This window comes from Topomyia yanbarensis, chromosome 2 (assembly GCF_030247195.1).
Source record: "Topomyia yanbarensis strain Yona2022 chromosome 2, ASM3024719v1, whole genome shotgun sequence".
Classification (NCBI taxonomy): domain Eukaryota; kingdom Metazoa; phylum Arthropoda; class Insecta; order Diptera; family Culicidae; genus Topomyia; species Topomyia yanbarensis.
Genome location: NC_080671.1, coordinates 6,370,298 through 6,389,912, shown reverse-complemented (window position 1 = coordinate 6,389,912; position 19,615 = coordinate 6,370,298). Strand labels below are relative to the sequence as shown.

The 19,615-nt window shown below is 39.4% G+C and overlaps 2 protein-coding genes across 7 annotated transcripts in view; both read right to left on the bottom strand.

Moving 5' to 3' along the window:
* LOC131682974 (tRNA-dihydrouridine(16/17) synthase [NAD(P)(+)]-like) overlaps positions 1 to 1,364 on the bottom strand; it is a 310,819-nt gene extending 309,455 nt beyond the window's left edge. For both annotated transcript variants that reach the window (XM_058964803.1, XM_058964804.1), the window contains exon 1: positions 1,143 to 1,364. The gene's annotated coding sequence lies outside the window, so the exon portion shown is untranslated. The remainder of the gene's footprint in view (positions 1 to 1,142) is intronic.
* Positions 1,365 to 12,102: 10,738 nt separating this feature from the next.
* LOC131683824 (signal-induced proliferation-associated 1-like protein 1) overlaps positions 12,103 to 19,615 on the bottom strand; it is a 226,006-nt gene continuing 218,493 nt past the window's right edge. For all 5 annotated transcript variants that reach the window (XM_058966157.1, XM_058966160.1, XM_058966159.1 and 2 more), the window contains one exon: positions 12,103 to 13,688. In XM_058966157.1, the coding sequence (XP_058822140.1) occupies positions 13,203 to 13,688 (486 nt within the window). In that variant the 3' untranslated portion in view covers positions 12,103 to 13,202. The remainder of the gene's footprint in view (positions 13,689 to 19,615) is intronic.

The following is a 19,615-nucleotide window of genomic DNA, read 5'->3' as shown; positions in this document are numbered from 1 at the left end:
TCCCTTAAAAATCTCCTTAAATCACCCCTCAGCCCTCATACCCCTCCCAATCAACCCCATCATCTTTAAACCGTCACTATATCACAAAGCAAACCAATTTAAGCTGGGGAGTCGTTCGTTCATGGAACTTTCGCCCACCTCACATACCCACCCCCGCATGACAAAATGAGTTAGCAAGCAGATAACATTGATCTAATACTGATTAGGCTAATGAAGTACGATATTTTTTTTGTTTCAAGTGTTTCACCGTCGACACGTAGCTCATCAAGTTCTTGGCTGGCAAGCTATTGTGTATAAATGCAAAGTGTACTAAGAATGTAATGGACATTTCCACAACTATGTTGAACATAAAAAGCTTCCGTGCTATAGTTTAGAGAAATGAGAAAGGCACAATTGCACAGCTAGGTGGATTAAAACAGGTTTTTACCGATGCGTTTAAACCATCCCTATGTCGTAACCAGAGCTATTGCGTCTGCTCTCTCCTTTTCCCTTCCAAAAACTGAAGCTTGATTGTCTATCACAACATCCAAGGTCTGCTAACCTATTCCGTTTGATTGTATTGCATCATGGCAAAACAGCATACAGGTTGATGAGATTTGTACAAATTTCAACAAGACACTGTAACGAATATCGATTTCAATTATTCGTTAAGTCAAAAGTTCAATATTTATTCATGGTTTTATTTATACCGGCTCTTATCCTACACCGTACACAGTCCACTTGACAACAGTCGGTGAAATCGACCGATATTTCGTCAAACTATCTAGTTTTTATTCATTTTTATTTTCTATAACAAATTTTATATATTTTTTGAATGCTGTTATGTCGTTTTTGCTTGTGATCTATCCTCAACTGTAGTCAAAATGTATGAACTGACCGCGGTTGAGATTGCAACCTTACTCAGTTTCGAGATGAAGCCAAAGCGGCATTAATATCATGTACTATGTATCATGTACCACATCAACATGTGCAGTTTGTGCACTTTGTCAGATACGATTTTTGGCTAAAATTACTCATATGCTTTAGCCGATGATAATGATATTCGATACAAGTGTTGCAACTACTAGATACTTTTAGCGAGACGGTTGCGACAATTCCAACGTACACATTGCACATAAAACATTAGATTGGTCAACACTTACCAATTTTGCAGTCCGTGTTCACTTATAACACCATTAGCTCTTCAAAACAACCAATACATCACTTCTTTCACTCGAGTTATTGCTAACTACTGTTACAAGTTATTGTGCCAATAATTATTTACAATAAAAGTACAAAATTACAATTTAATCATTATAATTTACTGAATATTATTCACTGTAAAAGAGCAGGTTTTTGTCCGAGCAACCACGGAATAACAACAACAGCTGATTATTTGACGTTTATTTTGTTGTTTTGCTTTTTGCGCCCTTCGGAAACGAGGTGTCTACACGCTGAGCGTTCGACGCTCAGAATATAGGTTCGATCAACACCTTGGCGGGCTTAAAACTTACACAGCAAAAAAAAACAAAATATTTAGCGTCATTGTATCACAAAAAACCTAACGTCAAGTGCAGCCAGGCGAAACTGTTAAATGCTGCCAGTTCATTTAAAATGTATGAGGTAGAATGAGAGGCTATGCGATATACGAGAGATAGAATGAACAGGCATGCCCGGATAGAATTTTACAATAGCATTTACCCTACAAACAATCATAAAACAATAAATATTATAGTTATTACTATTTCAACATTGTTCGATGCCACGTTCTCACAGTAGATTTACAATAAAATTTCATGTAATAATAAATTTCTCTATTCAGCAAAAACTGATACAGTGCATTCACATTAAATTTTACTGTTTTCAAGAAAAAAATGTATGGAGAAAAATTGATTTTTTTTAATGTTAAGATACATAACCACCCCCCTTTTTCACTGTAAAAGTCTATTTTACATTGAACTTTACTGTAAAAACGTTAAAGTTTATTGTTTTTGTATTGTGCATAACACTAAAACTTACTGTAAATTAATGTAAAATTACTGTACTGTCACAGTCAAAATCATGGTTTTGTTACTGTACATTTCTATTCGGGTGGCAACATGGCTTAATGTGCTTTTACTTATTTTGTTTGTGAATTTCGCGGCTCAAAGTTAAATCAACGACGTTGGTTAAATGCTTTATTAAAATTGATGTACTGGTACAGTAAGATTCCGATTTTGGCATACTCCCATTTTGACACACTCCGATTCTGGCAACAAATGGGTTCCGTTTTTGGTAACATTCTTGCTGTACATAATAAGTCTTTGAAAAATGTGCAGTAATTTGACTTTATTTCCAAATACGGGAGTCATATTAACCCTCAAAGGCGCAAGTCATTTTTTTTTTAATTTTGTGAAAATTGTCTCATAGTTTCAATTCATTACTGTGATAATTTTGAGATGTTTTTCGCAATGTTATGTTGAAACAGCGTTATGCATTTAAGGGTTAACTATATTTTACACTATACGTGTCGTATTTAGTGATTACTATAAGTATAGAAATGTATTATTTATGTATAATATAACTGGTAACAGTGTAACTAGTGTCTGACGGAATCAATTTTTATGATAAGACCCAGAGTCTGTGAACTTTAAGAGTCAAGTACAGAGCAATGCGCTACACTACATAATAAGACTAGTTCTGAAGAAAATTTTCAATAGAACCTTAGTAACATTGCGAGCCTTTTTCTCTTTCGATTATTACGCGTTCACTACAAAAAAATGACACTGAATTTTCAGTACATATCGAAAGCCCGTATTTAGGAATATAAAACTGAAAGCTCTAAAGTAATGTGTTTTAGCTTTATGATGTCTTTGGCAAATTTGTTAGTTTTTTGACGATTCATTCAAATGAATGCCCTTGTGGTTGGGGTTTCAAAGTATCGACTGTTTAGATGTGTGAAGTTTACCTGCGCACACACAATAACATAATAACACAAATAAATTGAAGCAAGTTTACTGAATAAACAAGGCTATCTATAATGGTTAATTTGTCATGATTTTTTAAAAGATTTGGGGTAGGGTGGCTCTTGATAAATTGTTCATAAATTTTCATAAAGAAGAGATAACAGCCCCAGTTGCGAAACCAACACTACCACGCAGCGAATAGGGATCTTTAGGGGTGTGCGGGTTAAGGCATATTCTGATGCAGATTAGTACCGTGAGTTAATATCTCAGTCCTTTTTCAATTTTTTGGCCCGAAACTATTGAAAAAAACATTTTTTAGCTTGTTTCCTTTTAGGACAATAACACATCCAAACCCATGCGACTTGCACGACTCTATAGGTTGCCTTATCAGATCTACCATAGTTTGCAGATGAAACTTGGGATGGCAGGTTGCTAGCGGATTGACAAAGTACCAGATCATGCTGTGTGGGGTGCTGTCCCGGTTAACAATGAGGCGAACGAGATATTTGCAGATACGTCATTTAGTAGGACAACTGTCAGTTTGCTGGTTGAGTTTAATTTGGTTTTTTTTAATTTAAAAATCATAAAAGAATAATTAAGGTTTAAGAATGATATGAGTGTACTCGTAAGGACACCCGCTACCAATACATATGAAAAACTGGCACAATTTTTCCAAATTAAAGATCCCTATTGTTTGAGTTTTGACGTCCAGTGGACCGAAGAAAAGCGATTCGAATTAAATGATATGTTACACCTCCGTAATGAGGGGCATTGTACTCGAGAAGTGCGCGAAGATTGTGAGAATTCTACTGGACGACGCACAGTGTCGCCTAGCCGTACAAAACTTCAACTTTTTATTTTGAATTTTTCATGATTTAACATTTTGAATAGAGTCTTCTCAAAATATTAAGTCTTGAGGACAAAAGATACATTTTTTACAGACGTTCAAAGGTGAAATAGATGATCAATTCTGAAAAAAACCTATGTTATGAATATATTGTTTTAGTTAAGATTCCGATTGTGGTCGAACTGATTTCATTAGTAAGGTATTCGGCGGACTTGTACTTACCATTCAATTTAGTCGATACAAGTCTTTCTTCTCCGTCACTCTTTCTAATGAACAAATAATAAATCGTGCATTAAATTAAAATTATTTATTCAAAGTGGCTGTACTTTTTTCGAAACAGTTCGGATAGATCGCTTGTAGTTCATGACTTTTTAAAATTAGTGTACTTTTCGAAAAGAAATGTCTTGTTTTACCCCTTTCTGCCCCGAGGTATGAAAAAAGGTGATTTTTCATGATATGTCTGAAGGAGAGGCATGGTAATGTTTGATTACCCAGGGTTCGCAATATAATTTATAAATGTCTTTTAGCATTATCAACAATTGAAAAAATGTGAATTTTGCTAAAAATTCCCTAAATCAATTTTTTTAAAAAGAATTTTCAGATACAGGGCACTTTATATTCGTAAATGTTGAATTTTTAAACCACCCTCGGTGCCAAAATTTCGAAGCAAAAAAAATAAAAAATTAACACCAAATATGAATTTAGCTACGGACCCCTTTTGAGGTTTTGTCCTACTTTTGTATGGAAGGTGATCACTGTGCGACAACTGAATTTGATAAAAACATGAATAAAATTCAAATTTCTTATTTTTTTCTTTCATATCATTCCATTTCACACATGATTTAAAATCCTTGAAACATTTTTGAAGTCGTAAATTGAAAATCGAAACATACAAAAATAAGGTTCCATTTTTGGCACGGTTCCGGTTTTGGCAACTGAAAACAATAAAATTGTTGCCAAAAACGGAATCCTACTGTACTACATTCGCTGTCAGTTATTATAATTGCAGAGTTATTGCAAGAATTCCACATTCAATTCAATAATCAGAGCCGATGGATAATGTGGGTAGTATAGACAGTACTACCCACTCGAAATAACCTAGCGGATTGAAACTTTGGAGCAAGCCTAACATTTGAAATTTGCCAGTGTTTTATGTACATTGTAATGCAAACATGCGATATATCCAGTAATAATGTACGGGTACCATTGTGTTTGGATTTCTACTAGAAATACCGAAATAACTGATTTTAATGCAACCATGCAGAATATAGTAAAAAGTGCAGCATTCGAATTAACAGTATAAGTGTACTCTACTTTACTTCGGTCCCAGACATTACCCATCCATCTTTTTCGACTATTTTTCTAATTTATTATATTCTTATTCTTGTGTTGTACATTGCTGATTACATTTTTTTTTTCAAGCTAATGAAATTCATGTTTTCTATTTTATAAACGTGTATACTGCCAGGATACGCATGACAGTCTCATTTTCTATGCATAAAAAGTGAGGATAAGCCATAAAATAATTTCCAGATGCACATTAAATTATTGTTCTAAAATCAAACTGATAAGAATACCAATGTACACATCAAAGGAGCGCAAACCCGAGACTCCACCGAAGACACCAGAGTATCACGCTACGTTCCTGTCAGTGCTATTGTTTTACAATAAATGGTATTGTTCTTGAATATAAAGTGGACAAAAGAATAGATAACTAACATGTACAAACACTTTGAACTAATAAAGAAGCGAAAACTATTGCAAACTGTATCGCTCGTTCATGGAAACATACGTTATACAAATATGTGGTCATGAGTAGTAACGCAAGCCACCTCCTCAAAGGAGTAGCAAAGATCATGATGAAAGTCCATGCCGTACCGTAACAATTAAAGTCTCCTCGGTACTGGCATGAGATTTTTTGTGGTGCTGGAAGCGCTGGAAACTCCTTGTTTGATCTCAATTTTCTAAAACCTATTCTACAAAACAAGATGCGTTCATTAAGGGACAACACAATCGCTAATGACTTTATACATACCCGTCTTAGGCTCAAAGAGCGCGAGATGAAATAGTTTTATAAAGGTGAAAATGGATCTTGAGCTTACGGATGTGTCACACGTGCAACTGCATCATACACGAAATGTTGTACTAATAACGTTCAATAGATTAGTCGAGGCAGAGCTTCATGTTGAAGAATAACATGCAACACGATGTCGAATATGACAACGATGACAAAAATATTGCGAGGTATGGAGACGAAACCTGACGAGACGGTGGTGCAAATGCGGCTGAAATATGAAATATCCTTACAATATATTGTGATTGCAATTCTCAGAAATCAGTTCAGGAAATTTCTAAGAATTGCAAGACCTACTCCGAATTCACGATTTGTTTTACGGATGTCAAATTTTCCATTATGTCAATCACGCTTTGATTCGCCAATTAGAAAGTGGTTTAAGAAGGTCGCAAAGAGGAGGAAGCCGACATTCTTTTTGATCAAAGAATTCTCAACGGCGATGAAGCCTTTTTCCACTTGGATCGGACCATCAACAATATGATTGCTAGACGAGCGAAACCTGTGTAAAGTTGATCAGGGACATCAAGCATATCTTGCTTCCTCAGCTGGTTAAAGGAGAAGTGTTCCGGTTATTTATTTTGTCGATAAACACTCCTCGCACACGCCATGGGAAACAGCAGAATAATGCAGTAAGCTTGTCATTGTTCTTATCTGCTCGTATGCAAACTGCACAAGGATGTTACAACTTGTGGACGTTGCAGTTTTTAAGCCGTTGAAAACGGCATGGTTAAAAGTCACATACGCCTTCAAAATCAGTAGTCCAAAACAACACGCAAAAACGGAAATTTTTTCATGCCTTCTGAAAAAGACGATAGAATCGGTCGATGATCACATCACATTATTCGAAATGGGTTTAAAGCATGCGGATTTATTATATTCGATGAAAATAGCGTGGACCACTCTAAATGTTTCGCTGGCACCGTTTCAGTATGGATCAGAATAATCCATAGAACGGAAACTACGATGAAATGGATGTTAGCACTGTAAGTTGTTCGAAAACTTTTCCAATAAGTCATGTCGATGCGGAAGAAGCACTTGACATGAAGGATCGGTCTCGGCATATCCGATACCGTGGGGGAAATGATATGGAGTCTACGTCGGAGGAAGATCAGATTCTTGCAAAAGTTTACCATATCTTCCAACCAAACCAATGGATGTCGAAAATCAAACTATTGAGGAACATTTTATTGAAAACCTGAACTTTGATTTATCCTCTGCTTGGTGATGTTATTCCATAATACTGTCCCAGATGAATCATTAAACGAAATATATTAATGCAAAATCTATTGCATAACATTTAATGCTGCTTTGTTAGGTCTGCAGTGTTGAAGATAGCAAGAGCAATAGTTTGCCATGATTTTGTAGACACTATGTAAAATAAAATAATATTTCATTCATTGTTTCACCGTTGATTAAGCAAGTTGATATTTCTTTGTCGTCCAATAGGTTATGGGATCAGTCGCTTAGTAACCAGTCAACAAAGTGAAATTTTTTCCTGAAGCGAAACCTAAAATGGAAAAAGTACAAGTAGCGAAGCTAAAAGGATCAAATTATAGCAGCTGGAAGTTCAGCATCGAATTGCTGCTGATTCGTGAAAACCTCTGGCAGTACGTTATCAGGCAACGACCCGAAAAAGAAACTGCAACGGAACATGCTATCGGAAATGCTGCCGTTGTCGAAGCATGGGACTGCGGTGACCAACGAGACGATCAGTCTTTTGATGGAAAGCAATCAACATGGCTTAATCAAACAGACGAAAACGGCGCGCGAAGCTTGGAACAAGTTGAGAGATCACTTCGAAAAACCAACGCTGACATCAGATTTGCGAAACTTGATTGCCAAGCGGTACAGCGAAGGCGAGGACATGGAGAAGCACGTGAACGAAATGGAAATTGTTTTTGAGCGTCTTTCCGTGGCAGGGCTAAAGCTGGACGATAAAGTGCAGGTTGTTCTAGTACTGAGTAGTCTTCCGAAATCGTTCAACACGTTGACGACCGCTCTGGAGAGCCGAGCTGATGATGAATTGACATTGGAGCTGGTGAAGACCAAGCTGATCGACGAAGTTACGAAGCAGGGAAGCTACGAGTCCGTTATGAAAGCTGGATTCAGCAAGAAACTAATTCGTCATTATTGCAAAAAGCCTGGTCATAAGCAAAAGGATTGTCGGAAGCAGGCAAGCAACCTTGAAATGGATACCAAAAGCAGCCAGAAACACCAGAAGAAACCACCCAAAGCAAAAGCGGTACGTGAAACGAGAAGTGAAAATTGTGCATTCACAATCATGGGAACTGGAAAACCGGTAAGCTGGATCGTCGACTCGGGAGCGACATCTCACATGTGCGCCGAACGGGATGCGGTCCGATGAAAAACGTTACGCCAGGAGGATCTCGGTACTATCTCACAGTCACCGATGATTATTCTCGATTCACAATCGTGTTTTTCTTGCGAGAGAAATCTGATGCTGGAGAAAAGCTGAGGGGTTTCGTTATGGAAGTAAAGACGTCATTCGGTGGGCCACCGAAAATGGTGCGCTCCGATAACGGTGGTGAATTCAAGAATATTTCACTGGGCAAGTTTTTCAAGCAAGAAGGAATCAGACAGCAATTTACTACACCGTACACGCCGCAGAAAAATGGAGTCGCTGAACGCAAAAACCAATCACTAAATGAAATGGCAAGATGCATGCTACAAGACGCCGGATTACCAACGAAGTACTGGGCTGAAGCTGTGAACACGGCAAGCTATCGCCAAAACCGACTACCTACTAAGTCAATTGATGTCACACGATATGAAGAATGGTTTGAAGAAAAGCCTGACCTAAGCCACCTACAAGTGTTTGGTGGAGACGCGTACGTTTGGATACCACAGCAGAACCGAACGAAGTTGGATGCAGCAGCGCAAAAGATGACTTTTGTCGGTTATTCCACGCAACAGAGAGCGTACCGATTTTTGAAGAGAAGCACCGGACATGCCATCAACAGCAGAGATGCTCGTTTCGTGCCAACTAGCCGTGTTGAAGAAGAAGAAAAAGACAATGGAAGTACCATTGAATATCGTTTTCCTTCAACCGACCACTTCCAAACTAACTCATTTCCTATCATTGCAGGGGACGTTCTCGATGAGCCAGTAGACGACAATGAGGAGGTGGAAATGGATTCTGAAGAAGGCACATATCAAAATAATGCATCCACCGAATCGTATGATGATACAACACTTACTGAACAGCAAGATGCCGAAGAACGTCCCCTCAACGCACCGAGAGGACCGTCGTCAACGAGTACACCGATACGAGTATCCAGTCGTCCAAATAAAGGAATACCACCGTCAAGATTTCGTGAAATCAGTAGCCTAGTAAGTCAACAAACCGAGCCAACTACACTAGCAGAAGCGCTAGCAAGTCCAGAGCGGGAATACTGGAAAAAGGCGATGGATGAAGAGTATGTTTCTCTACAAAAAACTCCACCTGGGACATTGTCACTCTTCCCCCCAACCGCAAACAAGTTGGATATCGGTGGATTTTCAAGAAGAAAATGGATGAAGTTGGGAATGTTGCAAGATACAAGGCCCGACTAGTCTTGCAGGGATGCAGCCAAAAATTTGGAACTGACTACGACGAGGTATACGCACCGATTGCGAAGCATATTACGTTTCGAGCACTATTATTAATAGTGGCATATTTATATGGAGAGCTCTCAGAGACAATGTACATGCTTCAACCACCTGGATACGAAACCGGAAACCAATCGGAAGTATGTCTTTTGAGGAGGAGCTTGTACGGTTTAAAGCAAGCAGGAAGGGTCTGGAACCATACTATCACCGACGTTCTGAAGCAGCTGGGATACAAAGCTACGGAAGCTGACTTTTTGTAAAGAACGAAGGGGAACTGTCGTACATTCTTCTTTATGTAGATGATATGCTGATCGTTACCAATGGCGTTGAGGAGTACGAGCGAGTACGGAAGCACCTTGAAGAGAAATTCAAAATATCCTGCCTGGGTGTGTGAAAAATTATCTTGGTATCCGAGTTGAGCAACAAAATGGATGCTTCCTGTTAAGCCGAGAACACTACATCAAAAGGATGTTGACGAAGTTTGGTATGGAGCAATCAAAACCATCACCAATTCCTATGGACCCTGGGTACGTCAAGATAGAGCAAAAGGAGGAGAAGATTATGTCTAATACGGAGAAATACCAGAGTCTGGAGGGAACTTTGCTCTATGTTGCTGTATGCACACGGCCTGATATTGCCATTACGGCATCCATTCTTGGCCGTAAAGTCAGCAAGCCAACGGAGAGCGACTGGACGGAAGCAAAGCGAGCATTACGTTATCTGAAAGGTACAGCCGGGTTAAGGTTGAAGTTACGAGGTAAAAATAACAATCTTGAAGGCTATGCTGACGCTGATTGGGCAGGTGACCGCAGAGATAGAAAGTCAAATTCTGGATTTTTGTTTATGCTTGGCGATGGAACGATAAGCTGGACAGCACGAAAACAGGAATGTGTAACTTTGTCTTCCACCGAAGCGGAATATGTTGCACTCGCTGAGGCAAGTAAGGAGTTACTCTGGCTGATAAAGTTAATGCGAGAATTTGGCGAAAGTATTCAGCAACCGGTGATAATCAACGAAGACAACAAAAGCTTCATCAGTATGTTGAACGCTGAAGGTGGATCAAGAAGAACAAAACATATTGATACTCGGTACAATTTCATACGTGATTTGACCAGATCCGGAGTCTTCAGAGTTAAGTACTGCCCGACGGAAGATATGCTGGCGGACGTGCTCACAAAACCACTTGGACGGATCAAACTACAAATGATGAGGGAGAAACATCCGAGGGTGTGCCCCAAAGGGAAGAAGAGCGTGTCAGGATAAGAATAAGAAGAGTGGCAGATTTCACAAACGCAAAACAGATTCAAGATAATTTGCATAAGGTGTATGCATGTGTGTACAATAATATTATTGGTGGCAAACGCCTTGAGAACCTCATAAAGGCAGAAAGCACTAGTTTCTGTATTCAAATCATTGTTTTAATTAATTTCTATTTTAATAACCTCTTTGTTATGGGAAGTAAGGCAGTATTTACGCAATGTAGATGTTGCCAATTGTAAAAATAAAACTCGCTTTACGTATGCATATACCTTATCTGGTATCATCTTGGGTTTTCACGTCATTTGCTGTTTGACAAGACCAAAATTTGACAAGACCATTATTTGATGTTGGAACGGTCTATCCCTGAGAATCATCATAGGAAGGGCAATCCCTCGGAAGCATCATGATGGTTTGAGAAACATCGAACTTGAGGAGGAGTGTTGAAGATAGCAAGAGCAATAGTTTGCCATGATTTTGTAGACGCTATGTAAAATAAAATAATATTTCATTCATTGTTTCACCGTTGATTAAGCAAGTTGATATTTCATTGTCGTCCAATATGCAGCAATCAAACTGATCCGAAAGTTTTCCGTATTATAGTATTGATAGAACTAAAAAAATAATTCATGCAGTGAGCCTGCTATATAAAGAATAATGTACCAATGGAAGAGTTCAAATGTAAAAAAAATCATGCTGTATAGAATCATCATTTTCGAGCTTATGTCATTGTATAAAACATCCGAAAACTCAATCCATTGCAGAGTAAAACTGATAGTCGGACCATATATCTCGACAAACATGTCAAATGGTCCTAAGTGCAAATGAGAGCCTCTCTTTGTTTACTTTCTCTTTCGATTATTACGGCGTCAGCACAAAACTTTTTAATATTGTTTCAGGATATATCGAAAAACGCTGATTTCGACTAGCACATTATGCTAAGAGTTAATGAACAAACGTATAAACGGACGAGTTATTAGCGAAAGAGAAAGTAAACAAACAGAAACTGTCATTTTCACTTAGGACCATTTGACATGTTTCGCTAGAATAATATTCTAGTATATTATACTATAATTTTTTCTTCAGTGTAGCAAAACATCACAAGGTGCTTTTCCATCTATGTGTGACAAATGGAACTATTTAGTGAAGGCTCAAACTACTGTTACTGATGTTCACATACAGATGGCTACCTACTCTATTTCATATATTTAGTTTTTTTTCTTCATGTTGCTTAAATTTAATTAAAAGATGTCTTCAATCATATTTAGCCAATAATTCGCCAAGACACGCATAACAAATCAAGCGTGAATGCAAAGAGTGAAACATTCTGCCTTATTCCGCATTACTATCATTATCATCCATTGAACCACGATGAGAAGAAAACAATCAGATTAACTTTTTACTTTATATTTCAGGATTTTATCGAAGTATAGTATGTACTTATATTTGTATATAATATAATATTATAATAATAACGCACTCTACTACTATTTGTGTACACGAAATGTTGTATTGGTGTCTGGTTGCTTATATTGTGTAACATTGCCTGAATATAGCGCATGAAGATTTCTCTAGCTTGATTCCAACCGAACATACACTATAAAGTACTTAGCAGCGATTGACCGAGTAAGAATGGTTTTCCACACGTTTAGAACTAAGTAAATAGATCATCCTAATATTACGGAGGCGGGAAATAACAAATTATCGTTTGCCGGTTAAGTAACTTAACAGAACAGTTAAGGACGCTATTACAGAACACAATAAAGTAAAATAGCTTACACATTATTCTCTGCTGGAGTTTAACAACAACCTAAGACGATAGTAGCAATAATATTAATAATAAGGATAATTATACACAATTAACACGAAAGTAAAATTCAATCTAACAAATTTTACACAAACTATTTAAGACTTTATTTGGTATGTTTCCGTTTCTGTTCTGTTCGATCTATTTTTACGAGTTTTGATGTGTCTAATGTATTCTTTCTTTTTAAATTCGCATACTTCATAGGTTATTAGTGTGATTTTTGATTTAAATGTTCGTTATGTTTGTGATATTATTTAGAGAAAATAACCGCTAACCGTCGAGTGCGGTAAGTAGAAAAAGTGTATAAATATGTCGATTCCGTTCGACCTAACAATTCTAATAAGACTGGTGTTGCATTTTGTATGTTTTGATTACGGTTTCTTGTATTATCGTTCACTAACATTACATTTTTGGTCACTTAAGAGATACACTTTTGATCATTGATTGATGGTCGCTACAGTTTTTAATTAAATTATTTCGTTAGCTTACTAAGCAGTTTTAAAGTAAATAATTAAACGAAAGATTAGTTTTATTTCGTTAACAGAATGTCGCTTTTAAAAGGAAACAAAGTCGTCACAATAAAAATATTGTCAATAATCGGTTTGCCGATGCGCACAGCTGATAATCGGTGCAAAACTTTGGAAGACGCTATTGGCTAAACACGTTTCAGTCCCGCGAGTTCAGTTAGGACTGCCGATCGATGGTTTGAAAGAACCACTCGGTGAAGCGACGCAGCTGCTGAACGGCGGCCTGACTTTCGTCCTGTAGACGTCGATTTTCCTCGGTCAACCGCCGGACAGCATGTTCCAGGGATCGTCTCCGGCGCTGTTCGCGCAGTACCCGATCGGACAGTTGCGTCACCTGGCTCTGCAGCTCCGGAAGGCTGGAACTGTTCTGCATCTGATGTCCACTGTTTCCGCTACCGATGGACACCGGTGAGGTTGAACTGGAATTGGAGGAGAGATCCGACAGGGCAGGTGTTCCGGTGCCGTTGTGATGGGCTGCAACCGCAGCCGCCTGTTGCAGCTGTTGTTGCTGTTTAAGGTGTTGGAGCTGTTGCTGCTGCTGTTGTAGTTGCTGCTGTTGTTGGACGACCCCGTTCAGGACCTGGCTGATGTCGTCGTAGTAGACGTTTGCCTGCGGGTGGGATTTGGAGCCGGATTCGGTGAGCTGGAATGAGAAATGTACGTATGGTTAGATTGTGGTAAAAAACGTGGTTGATCGCGAATGGCGATAGAACTGCTTTTGAGAAAATAATGATGCATTGATGAGATAGTAGGCGCCGCGCGAAATTTGAAAGTTCAGATTTTATCTGACATTTAAACGCGCACGCATGCCAAATTTTCTGCTGTTTTCGTAGAATGGCCAGTATTGATGCGAAATTTCCTGTGATGAGAGCAAAGGTAAGTGCGGAACTATAATTTTCGGTGGAGCGCCATTAATGAGAATCTTTTTACATACTGTTGGTTCAATAAATCGGAAAAATGTAATAACCTCCGTCGCGAACAAGTCGAACACGAATTTATCTCTTTAAACATCCGGATTAAATCGACAGTGTATTAAAACACGCGTGAAATCCGGATTCGCAATCAAATCGTGGAGAGTCCGTTTGGAAAAAAATCAAAATGTTTGGAGAAGCTCACGTAATCTACCAAGACTCTCGTCAGCGTCGGTCGAAAATGAAGGGTCTGTAAACTTATTGTGACTTATTGGACAAACAACCATACGGGAACTACTCCTCGACGGACGGATACTCGAAACCAACCAGGATGCCTGCAGTCTACCCCAAGGAGCTTTTTTCTAAGCTCCTTGGTCTACTCGGTTCGAACATGGCGGTAGCAAGCGCGAAGGCCACCGATAGTATTAAACGAATTGTAAAGAGCAGGAAAACCAATAGCGGACTTGTCATTAGGCAACAACCGTCTCGGAACAAGAGGTTGGCCAGACAAAACGTTGAACATAGAAATGATCGACACGAAAAAGAATTTTTCAAGTCTTCTAGCGGCTTTTTCAGGGAATTTTATGAGAGGTAAAGACTGTACCAAATTCTCAGAAATCATCAAGCTGGAAAGGTTCCGATTGAAGGCCGATGCCAAGTTCGAAACAGAACTAAGCCGCATTAAGTTGGCAGAAGACAACATGTGACCGTATGATCTGAGAGCAGTAATGCCGAACTTCAGGATACTATGAACATAAAGGCGACAGTTGAAGAACCACAAGCGCCAAAATCCGTTAAGATTTTCGGCTGCAACTTTAGACCTGAGCTGTACATCTCCCAATACACCAATGCAAAAACTGCTAGAAATTCGGCTATGGGGCCCAGTTCTGCACAGCCAAAGCAAGATTTGCCAACTGTGGCATTCAACTGCGAATGGCAATACAGACGCGAAATGTCCAAATTGTAATGTCCAACACGAAGCAAACAACGCCAAGTATCCGGAAAGACATTCAGATTCGGAAAACAATGAGGGACAGACACCACACGACTGAAGCTATTTTCCGGAGTTGCAAAATCCGGTTCAATCTCCTGGATAGGAGACGGAGAAGACGAAGTTTTATTCCCAACGGACACATCTGAACTCATGGTACAGAGAAACAAGTCGCGAAAGACTGAAACCATTTATTTGCAGTAAACCTGACCTCAAATCAATCACATAGCACCCAGAACATCTTGCACGAGATTCTAAGAGAACCCATTCTGAGCAGCCAATTTCGAATGGCTACGACTAGAATTGCACAAATGCAATTCTAACGTTGGGTAAGGACTTCTTGCCTATTGAAGCGGTAGGAATAAAAGTTTCTCTCCTGTCACACGGTGTACGTTCCACCGCGGTAAAACCTTCGCAGAAGAAATTTTCTGGAGGTTTTTGAGACGCTCGAATACATGCAAGAAGAAATTCTCATGGGGGGAAACTTCAATAGCCACCATCAAAGATGGGACCCTAGTTCACCCAACTGTTCAACATTTTTGTACTCTGTTACTATGTTTAATTGCCGCAAGGTTCTACTGTATCGATTTTTGTTGGCTATTTTCGGCAAATTTGGGACTAAGAGAAACGAAAGCAATGAAATTGAAAGACGGATACGTATTCTAGAGCGAATCAGTTATAAACTTAGAACGGAAAACTAGGACTAGGCAGGCTCATATGGACATTATCGAAAGGAAATGTGGAGAGTCTTTTGCCTTCTGCTAAGTAGGAGTTGAGCGTTGCACCCAAGTCTACCGCATGGTCATTGATAGAACATAACTCATCATCATGTTTTACCGCCGACGCCATTGCTTTCGTTTCTCTTAGTCTCAAATGGGCCGAAAATAGCCAACAAAAATCGTTACATTTTTGTACTCTCCAACGATGACACGAGGAATGGGTTAACAAAAACAAATCAGCGAATCTGAACAACCAGTTTAAACCGCAATGCATCTACGACCCAGTGGAAACGTAAACAGTTTTCGAAAAGAGTATCAGGGAAACCAGTTTCAATGTCAAGAGCAAAAAGAACAACTTCCTCAAGCACTAGCGGTCTGAATAGGCCTGGTCAACCAGACCAAGCGAGAAATAGCATTGCCATATCAGACTTCACCGCGATCTACAATGACGAAAACCCGCTCATCTCCACACACTTGGCCACGTCCTTACAAGCGTTTTTGTTTCATTAGTCCTGTCATCTACTTAAGAAAATCGCTCGGAACCCAAACAGTTTTCATAGATGACGGAGATATTAAAAGGCGAAAAAATGTGACCTGGAGATTAATAGAGGTCATATTGCCTTAAAATTTGCAATACTTGGAAAAGATACATGAAACGGTCTCACCGGTATCCAGTATGCGAAGATCCTTTCTATATCCTATGTACTGCCAAAAACTCGTTCTACGTCGCTTCCGGAAGTGTAACAGGCTACACGTCACTTTCTCTCTGCAACTCAATTGGATGACCGGAACGCACCTTTCGCTTGATTTCGTGCTACGAAGCGAATCGTGCTACGATGAAATTACTTGCGTGTGCAGTCGAGGATTGCTGCGATTTGGCCAACAACACCAAACGAGAAATGTTGCAAAACTACAGCCAAATTAAAACAATGACAAACCACACTGGACTCATACGTGTTCATACTGCCAGAAACTCCAAGGCCATGGACGAACACATCTCCCCAAGACAGCTACGGAACATCGTCAAAGGCCTGGACACAGCGCTCACACAACCAGTAAACTGGAAACCGGAGGCGACCCTGGAGGTGAAAGAACAGTTTCTTGCATACTCCTACGATGGCAAATTCAGAGCGGTCCAAAAACCTACATCAGAGTCCCCCAAACACTGGAATTGATATAAAATGACGCAACAGGTTGAGAGATACTAGGTGCATTACAAAAAAGAAAGCTCCTCCAGAAGAAGACGGCATATCCTAACGCATCCTCAAAAACCTCAGACCAGACATGCAAGAAAGGGTACGTGAAATGCTAAACGAAGTCCCAGCACTTAGAAAGAGTTCTCGATCGCCGCGATATGATCACTCAAAAATATCTGAGGATTCGGCAAGGATTAAGCGAAAATGTAAGCATTCATTGGTTGAATCTGCAACTTGAAACGATTCGTAAGTGCAATGAGCAGTCCGAGATGATCTATAATGAAATATGCGAACTTATACCTCGAGTGCAACGAGCCGCGCACACGGAAGAGTATTTCCGCTGTGAGGAAATGTATAATTTTCTGTACATCACTATTCAGACGGCAATATCCAGATTGAAGGATGCAGACAACCAAGTAAAACTTGATGCAAATGCAGTTTCATCCGACCCACAGCGACCAATTAGGCAATCCATTAGACGTTTGTTTGACAATTCAGCGGTGGGTTCTGTCAACAAGTCTGCTCCTGCGAACAGAAAAACTCGTCCGACAAGCATCTTTCGTTAGTCCGATTCGTTTGATGTTGGACCGAATCAACGATATTGTCGGACGTCGCACCCCTCGGATTAACGTCAGAAGAAGTAAACAAGAAATAATCAGCTGATCAGAAACGTCTCATGGATTGCCTAATTGTAGTAAGCTCGTCAGCACCTCACTTGCAAGTACCGTTGCCAACATTTGACGGGAATCTTGAAAACTGGTACTCCTTTAAGTGTATATTCCAGACAATCATGAATAGATACCCAAACGAGTCACCGGCTATCAAACTTTATCATTTGAAAAATTCGCTTATTGGAAACGCTACAGGAAAAATTGACCAGGATGTTATTAACAACAATAACTATGACGCTGCATGGAAAATGTTAGAAGACACGTATGAGGATGAACGCTTAATAATAGACACACACATCGAAGCCCTACTGAATATACCAAGGATGTCTGGTGAATCTCGTGATGAACTACGAAAGTTGATCGATGTTTGTACGAAACACGTTGATTCACTTATAAACCGTCAGTTACCAGTTGAAGGACTGGCAGAAATGATCGTTGTTAATGTCATCGCCAAGCGCTTAGATAAGGACACTCGAAAGCTATGGAAATCTCAGATACCCTAAGAAGAATTGCCAACTTTTATTGAAATGATGGAATTTTTAAGAGAACGATGCCATATCCTCCAAAAGATGAAAGGTTAGTCAGAGCTGCGACCAACCACCGGTGTGTGGAAGCAACGTGGTAAAATGGAGCAGAAAACAATACCTGCAAAGAACTTTGTTCAGACAAGCAAGGAATCCTGTTATGGCTGCAATGGAGACCATACAATTTATACATGTGATGAGTTCAAAAAGCTTTCGGTATCTGAACGATATAGCAAAGTGAAGCAATTTGGTCTCTGCTTTAACTGTTTACGCCGGGATCATCGCACTGTTGACTGCAACTCGGAGCAATCTTGCAAGAGGTGCGATCGAAAGCACACAGGCTACTTCACGACGGAAAACCGGAAGCCCCGAAGAAGCTTGAGAATGAGGAACCAACATCATCGACATCGTGTTCTAGCGACATTCGCGAAACTGTTGAACAAACAAAATCTGTGAATTGTGCTCACTCATATAACGTGACAAAACAAGTACTCTTGTCAACAGCTGAAGTTTTAGAATGTGGATCAGGGAATACAACGTGGTCCTGTAAAGCACTGCTGGATTCGGGCTTCGATTAGAATTTGATGACTGAAGAACTTGCGAGAAAAATAAATATTCAAATAGAAAGCATCAATATTCCCATTAGCGGATTAAATAATACTGAAACTTACGTGAAATATAGACTTAGTACAAAGATAAAATCGCGCGTCAACGCTTTCGACGCTACACTAGAATTCCTGGTTGTACCCAAAATAACCAAACTGCTGATCATTGAACTGGATACCCATGCTTGGCCCATCCCCACTGGTACAGTACTGGCGGACCCATCCTTCAACAGACCCGACGAAATTCAGATAATTCTTGGCGCAGAGTTGGTTTTCGATCTGCTCAAAGAAGGCAGAATGCGACTCGGCAACACCAAACCAATATTAATCGACACACAGTTTGGATGGATTGTCAGCGGACCAGTCAACGTTAGTAATCAAAGACTAAAGAAGTCACAAGGCATATGTCAGTTGAATGTAAGTAATAATGAATTGAACCACACTTTGACGAAATTTTGGGAGCTTGATGCATGCCGCGAAGCGTCATTGTTGACAGTAGCTGAACAAGCTGTTGAAGCACACTTTTTACGTACGTTTACCCGCAACGACGACGATTGCTACTCCGTCAGACTTCCTTTCACCGATATAAAAAATCAACTGAGTTTATTGACATTCCCTATTTATTTCTAGGATTCATCATACACATCATGACGTTATTTATTTAACTGATAATTGATTTTTTCCTTTGAATGGATATCGATATATTTATCCTCAAGAAACTGACATAACTGGTAGGTAACTATAGGAACATGACTAAGATAAGCGACCCACTCAATACGTCGTGTACATTGTGTTTAACTTCATTTTCTAGCCCCAATTTATTTCATTTGAAAATTTATCCCCGCCCTGTCACGAAATCTTGATTTTATCCCTACTGGTAATATATCAGCTCGTGTTAGTCGAAAACTACGCAAAAGCTTTTACATATCTTTCCGAACATCAATGAAATGAAC